Source organism: Sphaeramia orbicularis, chromosome 20, assembly GCF_902148855.1.
Source record: "Sphaeramia orbicularis chromosome 20, fSphaOr1.1, whole genome shotgun sequence".
Taxonomy (NCBI): Eukaryota; Metazoa; Chordata; class Actinopteri; order Kurtiformes; family Apogonidae; genus Sphaeramia; species Sphaeramia orbicularis.
This window is the reverse complement of record NC_043976.1, coordinates 41,331,611-41,345,801: the sequence shown is the minus strand read 5'-3', so window position 1 is coordinate 41,345,801 and position 14,191 is coordinate 41,331,611. Positions and strand designations below refer to the sequence as shown.

Below are 14,191 nucleotides of genomic sequence, written 5' to 3'. Positions count from 1 at the left end.
CAGTAAAATAATGATATAATAATCTATAAATATGTCAACTCAAAACTTTTCTCTGTATTTTATAGTGAAAAAAAGTCAACATTGCATTATGAAAATGTTTACATCTACAAACTACCTGAAATTTCTTTAGAAAATTAAGTGCAATTAGAACACTATTATGTCTCAGTTTACCAGTGACGCATTTGAATTACAACTTACAGTACTTTTGAGAAATGTGTAAACCACGAACACAATCAAGAAAAAAAACCAAAAACAAATATGACCAAATTAAGCAATAACAAGAACAAAACATGCACAGAAAATGAAAAAAAAACAAAACCTTCTTAATAAAATCTTAATAAAATGTTGTTAAAATTGTATTTACTTCTCTTACGACAGTTTATCTTGTACATATTTTTTCAGGTTATTCATAGTTTTTTGTGAAAGGGTAGTTTGTAAATGTAAACACTGTTATGTAACTTTCCTTTTTTTTTGCACTAAAACAAAGAAAAAAAATTGTAGTTGTCATTATTTATAGATTATTTTGATAGTATTTTACTGGTTTGACCCACTAGACATACTGGTCTGAATGTGGAACTTGAACCAAAATTATTTTTGATATCCTTGATTATGTTCAGTGTAATTTTTGCATTTGAAAAATTCATCCCATGGGCCGGATATATAATCAAATATTTAAAATAATAATCACCAATTATCATTGATAATCACCAATTAAATCATTTACAAACAGATTTAGATGAAATTGACCTGATGTTTAGTAATCCACACCTTATATGTTTATTAGGTGTTCTTTTATTTTGACTGCAACCCGGAACTATTTTTTTCCACTGGGTTTTTTGGGGGTTTTCTTTGCTGATAAGGAGGGTCTAAGGTGGGGGGATGCCTGGGACATTGATTCATTTGCTTCATCGACTGTTTATTTAGCTAATTATTTGACTGTTTGCTTATTTTCATTGTGTTTTTATCAGTTCAGCAAATTCTGTAAAGCCCTGTGAGGCGACCATGTTGTGATACTGGGCTTCACAAATAAAACTGAATTGAAATGAATTTAAAAAATGACCTAAAATTCTCATCGTAGTGTTGAGAATAAATATCTGTGAAGTTCTGTCAAAGATGCCAATGTATTGGACTGCAGAGGTATGATGTGAATTTATTTCCAGTGACGGGCTGGAGGATTTATATGACCACTAGAGGGAGTAGTGAGTCACTCCATCGACCGAGGCAGGTTGTAGATGAGAACCAGAAAGAAACAACTGTCAGAGTCACAGAAAAGAAGCGGACAAAAATACAACCCGTCGTTTTCTCCACTGGACTCAGCTGTAAATGTAAAGAATGGAGTTTGATGCTGAAATGTCAACGTTTCCTCTACACAGGTGAGTTTGATTGTTGAGGCTTATGAAGGTATAAATTATTATGGGATGTTTTCATCTTTGCTAAGTTGCTGTTTGTTGATCCACAGTTCAGACTAAACTGTGACAGTTCTGACTTTGTTGTTGGATTCAAACAGATCTTTAATTCAGCTACTGACAACACAAACTGTACAGAAAACAGAGGTGATTAGTGGCTGTTTTCAGTCTAAAAACAGAGCTAAGCTAACAGAGCTAAGCTAACAGAGCTATAATGTAAACTATCAGCTGATGCAGTGCCTGAACATTATAAGACACAGTGTTATTTTAAGTGATTACCAAAATACACATCTATGAGTTTAAGTTTGAAGAATAAAACTTGATGATACCATAATACAGAAGTGTGTATTCAGTGAGTGACACAGTCTGTGGATACATAGCGGTGATTCGTTGGTGGTTTTGGAAGAACCAAGTATGTTCTAGCACTAAATCTCAAGTTAACATCAGTAATTAAAATGTTTACAAAATATACACATTTATATAAAACATTCATTTGTTTCCAAATGACAAATACTTGTTTGAACATTAATCAGTGGATGGTTTAGATCCACGATACCATCATTACAGGCCAAACCTGTGGTCGCATGAATGAGTGAAGGAAGAAAAGGAGGTGAAGTTGTAAAATAGGGTCAAACCTTAGAAGGAGGAGGCGTTGGATGAACGAACTGGACTTGAACACAGCGTCCAGGCCCTCTTTACAACTGAAGGTAGAAGCTGTGTTCACTGTCCTAATGTTTGAATGTCTGACCCTTTTTTCCAACCACAAATGAGTTAATTTTATGCCTAAATTGTTGTAATAAATGCAACAGTTATGTCATATTTGTAACACATTTAGCATTCTTAAATTTGGTGCATATGTGTTGTTTTGGAGTAAAATCGACCTTTTCTGAGTTTTAGATGCGTAGTTAAAGAACATCTTTTAAAAAAGTCATAAACCACAAAGAAAATGTGGAGTCCTTATGTATAGGTTATTATGCTATTATTATTCTATCCCCAAAACTCCATTTCAGGGATATAATGGTTTTACCTTGAACGCCGCCACTGCTGGATATCGTTCATGTGAAGGCGATAACTAGGACAGATTTGGTTGGAGTTCTTCTCCCTTGATAACCAACACAGGGAACCCCAAGTGGAAGAACTCTATCGATTTCAGCTTCTCTGTGAGTATTAGAAGTCATCCACATGGGGGCGCTGTAGTTGAAAATCAGTTTTTTGGACATAAATTAAGTAACAATAGGCCGTTTGAGATAAAATTTGGTTCATATTGATCGTCTTCCAAATGTCCAGTTTCCGTTTACCATCCAGAGTTCATATGGTGCCATTTTCACTCACTAGGTGGAGTTTTGTGGGAAAAATAGTTTCTCTGACCATTATTCTGACACTATCAGGTCCATGTTAGCCTGGCCAGTTATCCGTCTTTCTCAAAGACAAATCCGTCTGAAATCATAGGGCTTGAATCCAAATATGGAGGTGGGACTAACAGGCGCTGTGTAAACCAATCACAGATAAGATGGACATGACACTTTTGTCAGAGAAATTTAAGAATACAGGGTGTAATCTGGAATTCAATCCTTATTTTTGAATCAGGTGAACAAACAACAACAGTTGTAAAGAGATTCGCGGACTTGGGACTGATTTTGACTCGCAACAAAAAGAAGTCACTGTGTATGACGCATTGCGAAACACCCGGCCCCCAGACTTGTGATTGGTCCGGTATAGAATAGATGGTGCATATTTCACAGCGATCGGCCCAATTCCAGACTGTTTTCTCAGTATTGAATACTCTAAGAAAACTGGATGGACGGACAGGTTGGGTCCATGAAGCTCAAACTGAGTTCATATCGATCGTCTAACAGTTCTCTTTCTTCATGCCACTACCTTGAGTTTACATGATGTCATATTTTGACACCAGGTGGTGTGTTTTTTCCAAATGGTTGGGGGTGCAGAGGACTGGGGGGATTTCAGGGATATACCCTTGCTGTCGGCCCCCAACAGTGAAAGCCTCCTTTTATTTCAGATCACAATGTGGAGCCTGAACTAAAACGAGATCAACGCCCTTCACTGTTCATATCTTCAGTGAAATTTTTCCACTTTGCAAAGCCATCCCACGAGCCGGATTGGACTCTGTGGCGGGCCAGTTTTGGGCCACGGGCCACATGTTTGACACCCCTGGTTTAACCCATTTGCATGGTTTTGTGAAGCGATGAGTCAATGTTCAGCTTGTCAGGACATCTGCTTCGTCCATCAGCTGCTTCTTCACCTGAAACGACCACATGAACGTCCATCAGACCGCGACTCAGCGGCATGTGAATGAAGGCGACTCGGTGTTCGTCTCACCTGCTTCGGTTTCCTCTTCGCCTGGATCATTTCCTGCTGCTGCTTCAACCGAACTTCCTCCAGACTCAAACAGCCTCCTGGAAAAAAGCCACAACCGAACCTTCAGTCTGTGGCTCCTATCGAAGGTGTTTTTAATCAATAAACAACTGATACAAAAACCTAAAATGCCAAACTCTCCGGATTCATCAACTTCATTTATACTTTATAAATGAATCTGTGATTTAGACGCTTAAACACTCACCCAGACTCCTAAAGTGTAGTGAGTAAATGTTCAATCATGTCAAGAATACTGCTCCAGATATGCATCGGTCATCCATAACACTCTAACACTGACAGGAAGTGTGGAATTAATGTTGATGATTTCATTCCAATGGAACCTGGATCCGATTTATTTGTCCAGCACCTCCCACAGATGCTCAATGGTCAATGAAATTAACAAAAAAGACCCAACAAATGAACAAAAATGAACAAATACTGACTGAACTAACAAACATAATGATCAGAAAAGAACAAAAAAGAATGAGAGTCAACAAAATGAACTGAATAGTTGACACAACGGACAAAATGAACAAAAACTGAGCAAAATATACATGAAAATTAACAAAAATTATTTTAACAAAAACACAACTGTCAGTAAAACGGGTAAAAAAATAAACAAAAACTGACCAAACTTGCCAAGAAATAAGAAAGAAAATGACAGACAACAAAATGAACTAAGCAGTGACACAAAATGGACAAAAGTGGACAAAAACTGACCAAAATATACAACAAAATTAATTTTAAAAAATAACTTTTAAAAAAAGAACACGATTGTCAACAAAATGGACAAAAAACTGACCAAAATGAAAAAACAAAATCAACAAAAAATACTTTTTTAAAAAAAGAACATGCCTGTCAACAAAAGGAACTAAAATGAACCAAACTGAAAAAAAAACCTGACCAAACTAAACAAAGAAATATAACAAATGAATTTAAATATAAATATAACAAATAAGGAATATTTTTGTCCAAAAAATTAACTCAGTAGTCAATACAATGAGCAAAATGGACAAAAAGGAACAAACACTGATCAAAATGTAGCACAAAATGAACAAAAATTATCAAAAAATTAACAAAACATACAACAAAATGAACAAAAAGAGAACAAAAATAAATAAAAACAGACCAAACTAAACAACAAATAAATATAACATTAATCTAAATATAACAAATAAGAAAGAATGTCCAAAATAGTCCAAAAAATTAACTCAGTAGTCAACACAATGAGCGAAAAAGAACAAAAATAACTAAAAACTGACCAAACTAAACAACAAATAAATATAAAATGTGAATATAAACATAACAAATGAGAGGGAATATGATCGTCCAAAAAATTAACTCAGTAGTCAACACAATGAGCAAAATGGACAAAAATGATACAAAACATTAACAAAATCAAACAAAATGAGTGATATTAATATTGAATATGATATGATTGATTGTGAGATGCTCTGACCCAGTCGTCCCCATTATCATACGGTCCTTAGCAAAGTCACTCAGTTCATTATGTTGATCATTTTGCTGCTTTGATGACTGAGTCTCATTTATCCAAATCAGTCAAAGGAACCATTGGAATGAGAGAATCAATATTATTAACACATTTTCTGTCAGTGTCATGATGTTTTGTCTGATTCGTCATTTCCTTACCGACGCTGCTGGGGTTAATGGACACGTACGCCATCGCTCGGCTCAGACGCAACTCCTCCAAAGCGGCTAGCTCCGCCTCCGCCTCTGCTCAACCAATCAGACGACAACAAACCACATCATGTCTAATGACAGTCGAACAGATGCTCTTTGGATCGACCTGATTTCATGACTCACTTCTCTGGATTTCTTGCCTCTTCTTTGGATTTGGGGGAATGACTGTGAATGCTTTATGACTGAAATACAAGAAAACAATTTATTATTATTATTATTATTATTATTATTATTAGGATTACTATTAACTGTCTAGAGCTAAAGATTTATGTAACAATAAACAACATAATCGTGTTTAGACTTTATTTCTTTCATTCTCAATTAAAACACACCAAAAACACCTCTGTATTTTATTGTTTAACTTACATTTATTGACATATACTTTAACATTTTATTTTTTGGTTGAATGAGACATGATACTGATCATAAAGAGCTGTTGCAAACCAAACAATTTTACTTTTACTTCTTTTTCTTGTCATGTCTTTCCGTGTCTTTTTCAACATTTTCATTTTGATACATCTTTTACAATAAGCTCCATTGCATTTCATTGAAAGAAATGTTTGTTAATACAGTTTTTATTGAGTAAATGTTGTCTCTATAAACAATAGTGTAGCTGAAAAAGTAAGACACACACCTGCAGCGAGTGATAGCAGACAATAACATTTAAGATCTTGAACAAGAGCTGAAAATAGTCGATTTCATTGTTGAATGTATTAAATTAAGTGTGTTTAAAGCAGGGTTATCAAACTCATTTTAGTTCAGGGACCACATTAAGCCAAAGTGAATCTGAAGTGGACTGGACCAGTGAAATAATGACATAATAATACATAAATAATGTCAACTCCAAACTTTCCTCTATGTTTTAGAGTGAAAAAAGTAAAATTATGCAATGAATATGTTTACATCTACCAACTATCCTTTAAAACAATGTGAATAACATGAACAAAATGACATTTCTAAAGAAAACTAAGTGCAATTTCAACAATGTTCTGTCTCAGTTTATCATTTACACATGTAAATTACAACTTACAGATCACAGTGGATCTACAAATACACAAAAGATTTAATAACAGGCAGAATATTGGTAAACTTGCATTTCAGTCATTTCAAAATGTTCATATTTGTTCAGGTTATTCGCATTTTTTTTGTGAAATGATAGTTTGTTTTAGTGTAAATACAGTAAAATGACATGAAAATGTTTACATTTATAAAGAGAAAAATTTGGAGTAGTGAGTATTTATAGGTTATTGTGATAGTATTTTACTGATCTGACCTGTTTGAGATTAAATTGGAAACCTGAACTAAAATGATTAATATGTTCAATGTCATTTTTGCATTTCACAAATTCATCCCAGGGGCCAGACTGGACCCTTTGGTGGACCAGATTTGGCCCCTGGGCCACATGTTTGGGACCTCTGGTTTAAAGTAAAAGTGGGGCTAAAATGGCAGCACATTATTTGACTGTCTGTCATTTAAATATTTTGTGTTCAACCAGTGACCCCTAGTTGCTGTGTTGTATTGTCTGTTGATAAAACAAATGATAATGAAGTATAAAAAAAAAAATTAAAGAAATTTTTCGGATCAGTCTGTAGGTTAGAGCTTTTTAACATGCTGTTTATTAGCACTAAATTAATTAAAAATAAATACATTTTTAAAAAAGCCCTGCGATGAACTGGCGACTTGTCCAGGGTGTACCGCGCCTTCGCCCCTATGTAGCTGGGATCGGCTCCAAGCGACCCCCGTGACCCTAGTGAGGATAAAGCGGGTTCAGATAATGAAGATAATGAGTAAATAAATAAAAACCTGTTTACATGGTTTTTACCGCTGTACTTTTGCCTTTTTAGAGCTGTTAGGATGCAGGAGAATTAATGTTTGAATGTGAAACTGAATATCTGATACAACTGTTCAGTCTATTACCTGGTGCCTGAATTTAAATTTCCTTTACATTAAGAGTCAAAGTGTTTATTGTCATTTGCAAAGTGAGGAAAATGTTCCCTGTAGGATGAAGTTCTTGCTTTGCTGTCCGCTTAATGCCAAATATAGGCTATAAAACAGAATAACAACTCTAAAAAGAAAAAAAAGAACAAGATAGATAAAATAGTGCAAAAATACAGAGTGCAAATGTTAAGGGTGAAATGGTGTAATGAGGTCGTGCAAACACTGGTACGATGGTTTTAAATGGTTAATAATTGCCACAATGCAGGAAATGATGCATTTAAAACTAAACTTTTCCCATAGATCTTTATAGAATGTGCCCTCCACCAAATTTATTCAAGCAAAACCTACATCTATACTGATAAATATTGACCTGAATATTTCGACTCTGTGTGGCTCAAGGAAGAAATACACAGCTGTTGGTATCATGTATTATTAGATGTTGAAAACATAACAAAATGATGTGAACGCGGAGCTGTGGGGTGTTAAGTGGACGGTAAATGTGTTTCTGCGGTTGCTTCGGTTCGTCTGATCCGTGTTGGATGTTCACCTACAGCTCAGTGTCAGTGGGAGGTAAAGCGTGAGGGATTAACCCCATGCAGCAGATGGTCACGGACAGGACGCCGCTCAACGCCTCCGCCGCCAAATGCTGATTTACATGATACAGGGTTTGATCGGGGAGTTTTTCTGTCTCTGATTTAGTTTGTAGAGTTTTGACACAAAGATCCAGAAGCAAATATAAAGTATGTATGGGGTAACGCTTACAAAACTAACCTAGTGCCATTATGCACATTTCAAAAGAGAGCTATACGGATAATAAACAACACATGATATCTGGAACAGACCAATAAACTATTCTTACTCTCACATACAGTCAAATTAAAGGATTTGGTGGATATTTAAACAGCACAAATATTATACATAGTAGTGCTGCAACAAAAAATCGATTAAACTGATCCAAATTGATTCTGAAAAGAGTTGGCGATGAATTTGCCAGTGGAATTGTTGGGTCTTGAGCACGTTAGTATGGAGGCATGTGCACGCTGTATAGTGTAACAGAGGAAAACTCAGAGCAGCACGGTTAAGGCTTTGGATGCTGGGACAGATTTTTAAAGCTAGGTTTACATTATGGCCACGGCAGCCCTGTTTGGATGAGACGTAGCGCGCTGTTTATGTGACAAAACTTGAATATGGAGAAAAAAATGGGTATAATCCCACGGTCCACTGCATTTTGGGCAAATGGGACTGCCGTGGCCATCGGGGACACAATGTAAACCTAACTTAAGATAGCCTACGTATCATGATTACCTTAGCCTGCTAGCTAGTTGGACACAGTCGTTGTAATTATAACATTTTCATCCATTTCTGTTTATCAGGCCACCAGACTAACATTACCTATTATTGACTGGAACTAATACATAAAATGCTAACGGTTAGGTTTCAGTTTTCAAAACCTCAGTCTCTTGGGCCTTTTGGGAATTCCACGCAGCCACAGTATGGCTGCAGCAGCAACTAACACGGAAACGCCTTCAGTGCGTCTTACTGCTGCAGCTGCGTGGAATTCCAAAAACACCTGAGTGGTGGTTAGGTTTCGGTTTGGTATGTAAACAAACGGACTGCTTGTGATGGAGTACACTTCAAAGTTGTTTACCATGAGAGGACTGATTCAGGTACGTAATCACGGAAGGACTAACAGATTTGTGATGCTTAGGCTATCACTTGGGTTTTCCAGATTTGATGAAAAATTGGTGATGAACGTCATACCCTGCTTTAAGCACCAGTCATGGGTTAACACTTTTCTGAATCTAGTGTTTGGAAAACCTGTCAAATAGTGTTTTTGATGTGGAGCCTCCACTGGACCAAACAAGCTGGATCAAACCAAAGTGTGGTTCAAAGGTCAAAGTTCAAAGCCACCTCTGGAGGGGCTCAAACTCCTGCTCATTACATTTCACTGTGTCTTTCTGTTTATATAGATCATTGTATTGTTGATGGAGTCGGACGCTGTGTTAAGTTCTCCACCACATCCCATAGATTCTCTTTGTGTTTCAGGTCAGGGTCAGACCAGCAAAATAATGACATCATAACTAGAGCTGTCAAAATTAACGCAGATTAATCCAACATCATGATTAATGTGATTACCTCCGCCAAAGAGGTTCCGTTTTTGTCGGCACTGGTTTGTTTGTCTGTCCATGTGCAAGATAACTCAAAAAGTTATGGACGGATTTGGATGAGAATTTCAGGAAATGTGGATACTGGCACAAGGAACAAATGATTAAATTTTGTTGGTGATCGGGGGTGGGGGGGGCCACTGATCTGCCTTGGCGGAGGTCTGCGCTCTCCGAGTGCTTTTCTAGTTCTAAATGTTAACTCCATTACCCCATCTACAGAATGACTCTGAACGTCTCCTCCAACACATTTGGGTCGGTTTGTCCAGTAGAGTTAATGTTAACGCACATGAACAAACGGTCAGCTGATCCGGTAGTGACAGACAGCAGAACCAACCCATAAAGATGGAAGACACTAAACAGCATGTTGGCCCTCTGGATGGAAATATGAGGACAAAAAAACCAAGACGGAACATTCGACCCACATACAGTATTAGACACTCTGCAGGAAGGAGTTTTCTATTCACCGAAGCTCTTCCACATTCAAATACCACAATAACGCCAAGCATACATTAATTGTGGATTCTGTTACGCGTCGCCCAGCTTGCAACAAATATGGTAAGTACATTTATATTCCCTTCTTTCTTGAGTCTGTTTACTCATGCAAAATGAAACGCAATGAATATAGATTAAAAATGCATGATACATTAATCGTGAATAATCGAAATTAATCCACAGCACCCCTGTGATTAATCTGATTAAAATTTTAATTGTTTGACAGCACTAAAATAACCTACAAATAATGACAAATTCAAACTTTTCTCTGTGTTTTAAAGTGAAAAAAGTAAAATTACATTAAGGAGAATGTTTACGTCATCAAACTATCCTTTAAGAAAATGCAAATAACATGAACAACCAAGAAAAACCTGACATTTCTGAGGAAAAACAAGAGCAATTTTAACAAAATTAAGCCTCAGTTTATCATTTACAAATGTGCATTACAACTTATAAATCACAGTAGACCTATTATTCTAAATAAATTTCAGGTTGTTCGGGATATTTACATTTTTTAAGGATAGTTTGAAGATTTTTTGTTGTAATTTTTAATTTTTTGCATCAAAACAAGAGAAAAAGATTGTAGTTTTCATTGTTTATAGGTTTTTGTGTTATTATTTTACTGGTCTAATCCAGTTGAAATCAAATTAGACTTAATGTGGAACCTGAACTAAAATGAGTTTGACACCTCTGGACTGGATTTAAAAGGATTCAGGATTTGTTCTACTGTGTTTTCGTCATCTGTGGGAAGTACTGACGATACTAGTGTGTGTTCACATGTACGACAAAATGCTGTTCTAAAAACTAGTCACCAGTCACAGACAGCTCCTGTACTCCATTAAACTTCACGTACACACTGGTTTTTGAGCTTTTTAATTTAGCTTTTTTTTTTTTTTTTTTTTTTTTTTTTACATATTAAGACAGGCTTGTTTATTGCTTTTAGTTACTGAGTATGAGTATATTCTGTAATAATATTTTTCTCAACAGTCATTTACAGCCTGAAGAACTTTATTTATCTCTACAGGAAAATTGTTGTGCCGTTCTACCGTTTTATGATGTGACAGTGAAAACAAATAACAATATAAAAGTATAATTTAAGTTATAAAATGTGCTGCTATGTGCAACAGTAACAGCAAACAGACACTGGAGAAATATTTTAGTGCCACAAAGCACAAAATAGACGATGTTTATGCAAAACAGGAAAAAAGACAAGAGAAAGTTGACATCCTCATTTGAATCTTTTATTCAATGGTTTTGTGGGATGTTGAAACACTTTCATTTAATCTATTTGTTGTTTTTACCATGAGTTTAATAAAAGTAAAAGTAAATAGATCAACAGTTTATTTTAGGCATAACCATATGGCCAAATATGGCCAAAAAAGTTATCATGAAAAAAAAAAAAAGTTAAATCAGTTTAATTATTGCTATTTTAAATCAAGATTTTCGGTTCTGGGTTATAGTTGAAGAACGCAGATGTTTATTTGTGTTTTTTGATTATTTGTAAAAGATGTAACGAGGAAAATGAAAAAGAGGATATAAAATGGAAACATTGTCAAGACAGTCTGATGAAAATAGTGTCTGATTTTTGTGAATTTCTTCTTATTTTGCTCATTCTTGGTCAATTTTTATAATGTTGTGGAGGCTGAGGCTTAGCTGAGGATGTAAACAAACAAACAAACAAACTTAAAATCTTATAGAAAAAATATGATATTTAACGCAAACTAAAATGATCATAGTTGTTTAATGTCCTGTTATTGTCACATGTTTTCCGTCATTGTGTCCCGGTCTCACCTGTGGCTCGTGGCTCTTTGGCTCGTGGCTCTTTGGCTCGCGGCTCTTTGGCTCGTGGACCCGGCTTCTCCTTTGACGCCCCGCGGCTCCTTCCTCGTGTCGGCGCCGGTTTGCCTCACCGGCCGGGCTGGTCTCCGGTGCTCCGGTAGTGGGGGTCTGGGACACTTGGGAGCGGCGGAGGAGGACCGGGCTCTGGTCCCGGAGGAGGCGGCGGCTCCCTGCGCCCCGGTGGCCGCCTCCCGCCGCTCCCCCCGCGGACACCGGGGGCAGCTGGACCCGCGGCTTTGAGCGGCGCCTCTGGGTTCGGTCCCCGGTCCGTTCGCCGCCCTCACCCGGGGACCGGACACCGGGTGCAGCCTGTCCGCTAGTCTCCTCGGTGCCTCCGTCGGTGGTTTTGGCTTCAGGACTTTAGTTGCCGCCATCTTTCATGTCATAGTTTTGATTTTATTCCTACATTTTCAACTTTTAGTCAGTGAGTTGGTTGCTATGGAACCTGCACCTTAGCAACGCGCATGTCAAATAAGAAATGAGACACTGAATGACTTCCGGTGAGATGTTTCAGAGTAAAACACACAAAAACAATCATCGTCTTGATTGGCATAATTTTCTCAGATTATCGGAGCAATTCCTGATAAATGTTCTTTTATTAAAAGTGCTGTCATTAGAACTCATTATTAGGTTTTAAGTATTTAAAACAAAAGACATGGCAAAACATTTCATTATACCATGTTTCTACCTGCTTTGCTTTATTAAACACTATCTTTAATTTTATTAGTAAATACATTTCTGTCATTTGGTGCTTGTTCCGCACAAAATATCCGTAAGTATTTGTTTTCAGTAATTCTTTGTAATTTTTCGTTTTATATAAATGTACCATAGAACTACACAACTGCAGAGTCATGGAGGATCATTATGATTAACGAATGTATTTGTATAATCAGAAATTTTTATAACACACAGATTTTAACAAGGCTTTTACTAAACACATACATACACAATAGAAATAAACAATACATAAGATATAACCCTACACACAAAAGAAGATAGGCCTGTGTTGTCTTTGAGTACCCAATCTGAAAAAGCAAATATTATTTTCTGAATAAGTAGTATTGTGCTGAAGACGTTTTGATACCATTAGTTTAATTACCGTTATCACTTAACTTTGTTAATTAACTGATGTGTTGAGTTTCTAATGGTTCCTCGTTTCCCATAATCCCCACATTTCAGGTGTCACGTTTTATTTTGAAGGCAAGTTTCCGGTTTGGTGCGGACGTACGACGGCTGTTTCGACGCAGCCGCAGATTAGTGTAAATGACGCAGTGTAGGTGTTCATTCCGTCTGTGTCGCAACCAATGACAGCTGCTCATCCGATTACAGACACGCAACTGTGCGCACGTCACGAGACCAACAGATGAGGAAAAAAAGTGAAAACAAATTTACAAGAGACAAAGTTACAGTTTGTGAAAGAGTTAATGCAATGTGGAAAAAAAGAAAAGAAAAGACATCTAGTGAACTGATGGACAGCAGAGAAGGAAGGAAGGCAAAGAAAAAAAGGAAGGAAAGATGGAAATGGAGGATGGGTAAAGAAAGACAAAGTGGAGAGAGAAACAAAGGAATTAAAGGAAGAGAGAGATGGAAGGTAACATATAAGTGAAAACATGAACACATCTGATCCAGCCTGAACATTTATAGTATAAAGCCAAGTGGCCTGTGTGTGTGTGTGTGTGTGTGTGTGTGTGTGTGTGTGTGTGTGTGTGTGTGTGTGTGTGTGTGTTTGTGTGTGTGTATGTGTGTGTGTGTCCGGAGATCCACACTAAATCCGTTCAGAGCTGACTGCTGCAGTTTGTCATACTTCTGTATTTTGGTCAAAGAACAGACTAGCGAAATCAGCAAGTTGATAGGACCAATATTTTGGGAGATATTAGTCATTTTGAATACAATTGCCTTACAATCATGTTGCTATGGCCAGAGTGCTTTGGCGGTGACTGCTGGACAAATGCGGTACAGCATGTATGAATATACAATAGCATAAAAACTACAAAACCACATCTAGAACCTGTGGATCCACACAGGTCAACGCATTAATTTACTTCATAAACTACAGTTTGTACATTTATTTAATTTAATTGATCATTTACACATTTTTACTATTTACTCTGTTGCTTATCTTATTCTTTTTCTTTGTTTTTTGTTTTGTTTTGTTTTGTTTTACATTTTGTAGTTTGATCATTTATTATTTACCATTTTTATGTTGTTGATTAGTTTGTTGTATTGGTTTAAATGTGTTTCTTCTTGGTTGTTCTAGACTGGTTTAACTCGTTTGAA

The 14,191-nt window shown here is 36.6% G+C and overlaps 1 protein-coding gene across 3 annotated transcripts; it reads right to left on the bottom strand.

Annotated features, from left to right (window-relative positions):
* Positions 1-1,900: 1,900 nt before the first annotated feature.
* LOC115411323 (epithelial-stromal interaction protein 1) lies at positions 1,901-12,410 on the bottom strand. 3 transcript variants are annotated; one of them, XM_030123433.1, is made up of 5 exons: positions 11,867-12,407; positions 5,604-5,662; positions 5,430-5,513; positions 3,744-3,820; positions 1,901-3,666 (listed from the first exon to the last, which is right to left on the bottom strand). In XM_030123433.1, exons 1-5 carry the CDS (start codon positions 12,286-12,288, stop codon positions 3,622-3,624), a joined length of 687 nt encoding a protein of 228 aa, XP_029979293.1. In that variant the 5' UTR covers positions 12,289-12,407; the 3' UTR covers positions 1,901-3,621. The 3 variants fall into 3 exon arrangements, with proteins under 3 accessions (XP_029979293.1, XP_029979292.1, XP_029979291.1); XM_030123432.1 differs by having other exon boundaries at positions 1,901-3,820; positions 5,604-5,665; positions 11,885-12,410; XM_030123431.1 differs by having other exon boundaries at positions 1,901-3,820.
* Between the last annotated feature and the right edge of the window lie 1,781 nt (positions 12,411-14,191).

Excerpts from the sequence above, each read along its gene's own strand:
- LOC115411323 (XM_030123431.1), bottom strand. The coding sequence starts at position 12,288 with ATGGCGGCAACTAAAGTCCTGAAGCCAAAACCACCGACGGAGGCACCG. Across the intron at positions 5,663-11,866 it reads CAAAGAGCCACGAGCCACAG|TCATAAAGCATTCACAGTCA; the intron begins GTGAGACCGGGA and ends CTTGTATTTCAG. Across the intron at positions 3,821-5,429 it reads CATTAACCCCAGCAGCGTCG|GAGGCTGTTTGAGTCTGGAG; the intron begins GTAAGGAAATGA and ends GCTTTTTTCCAG.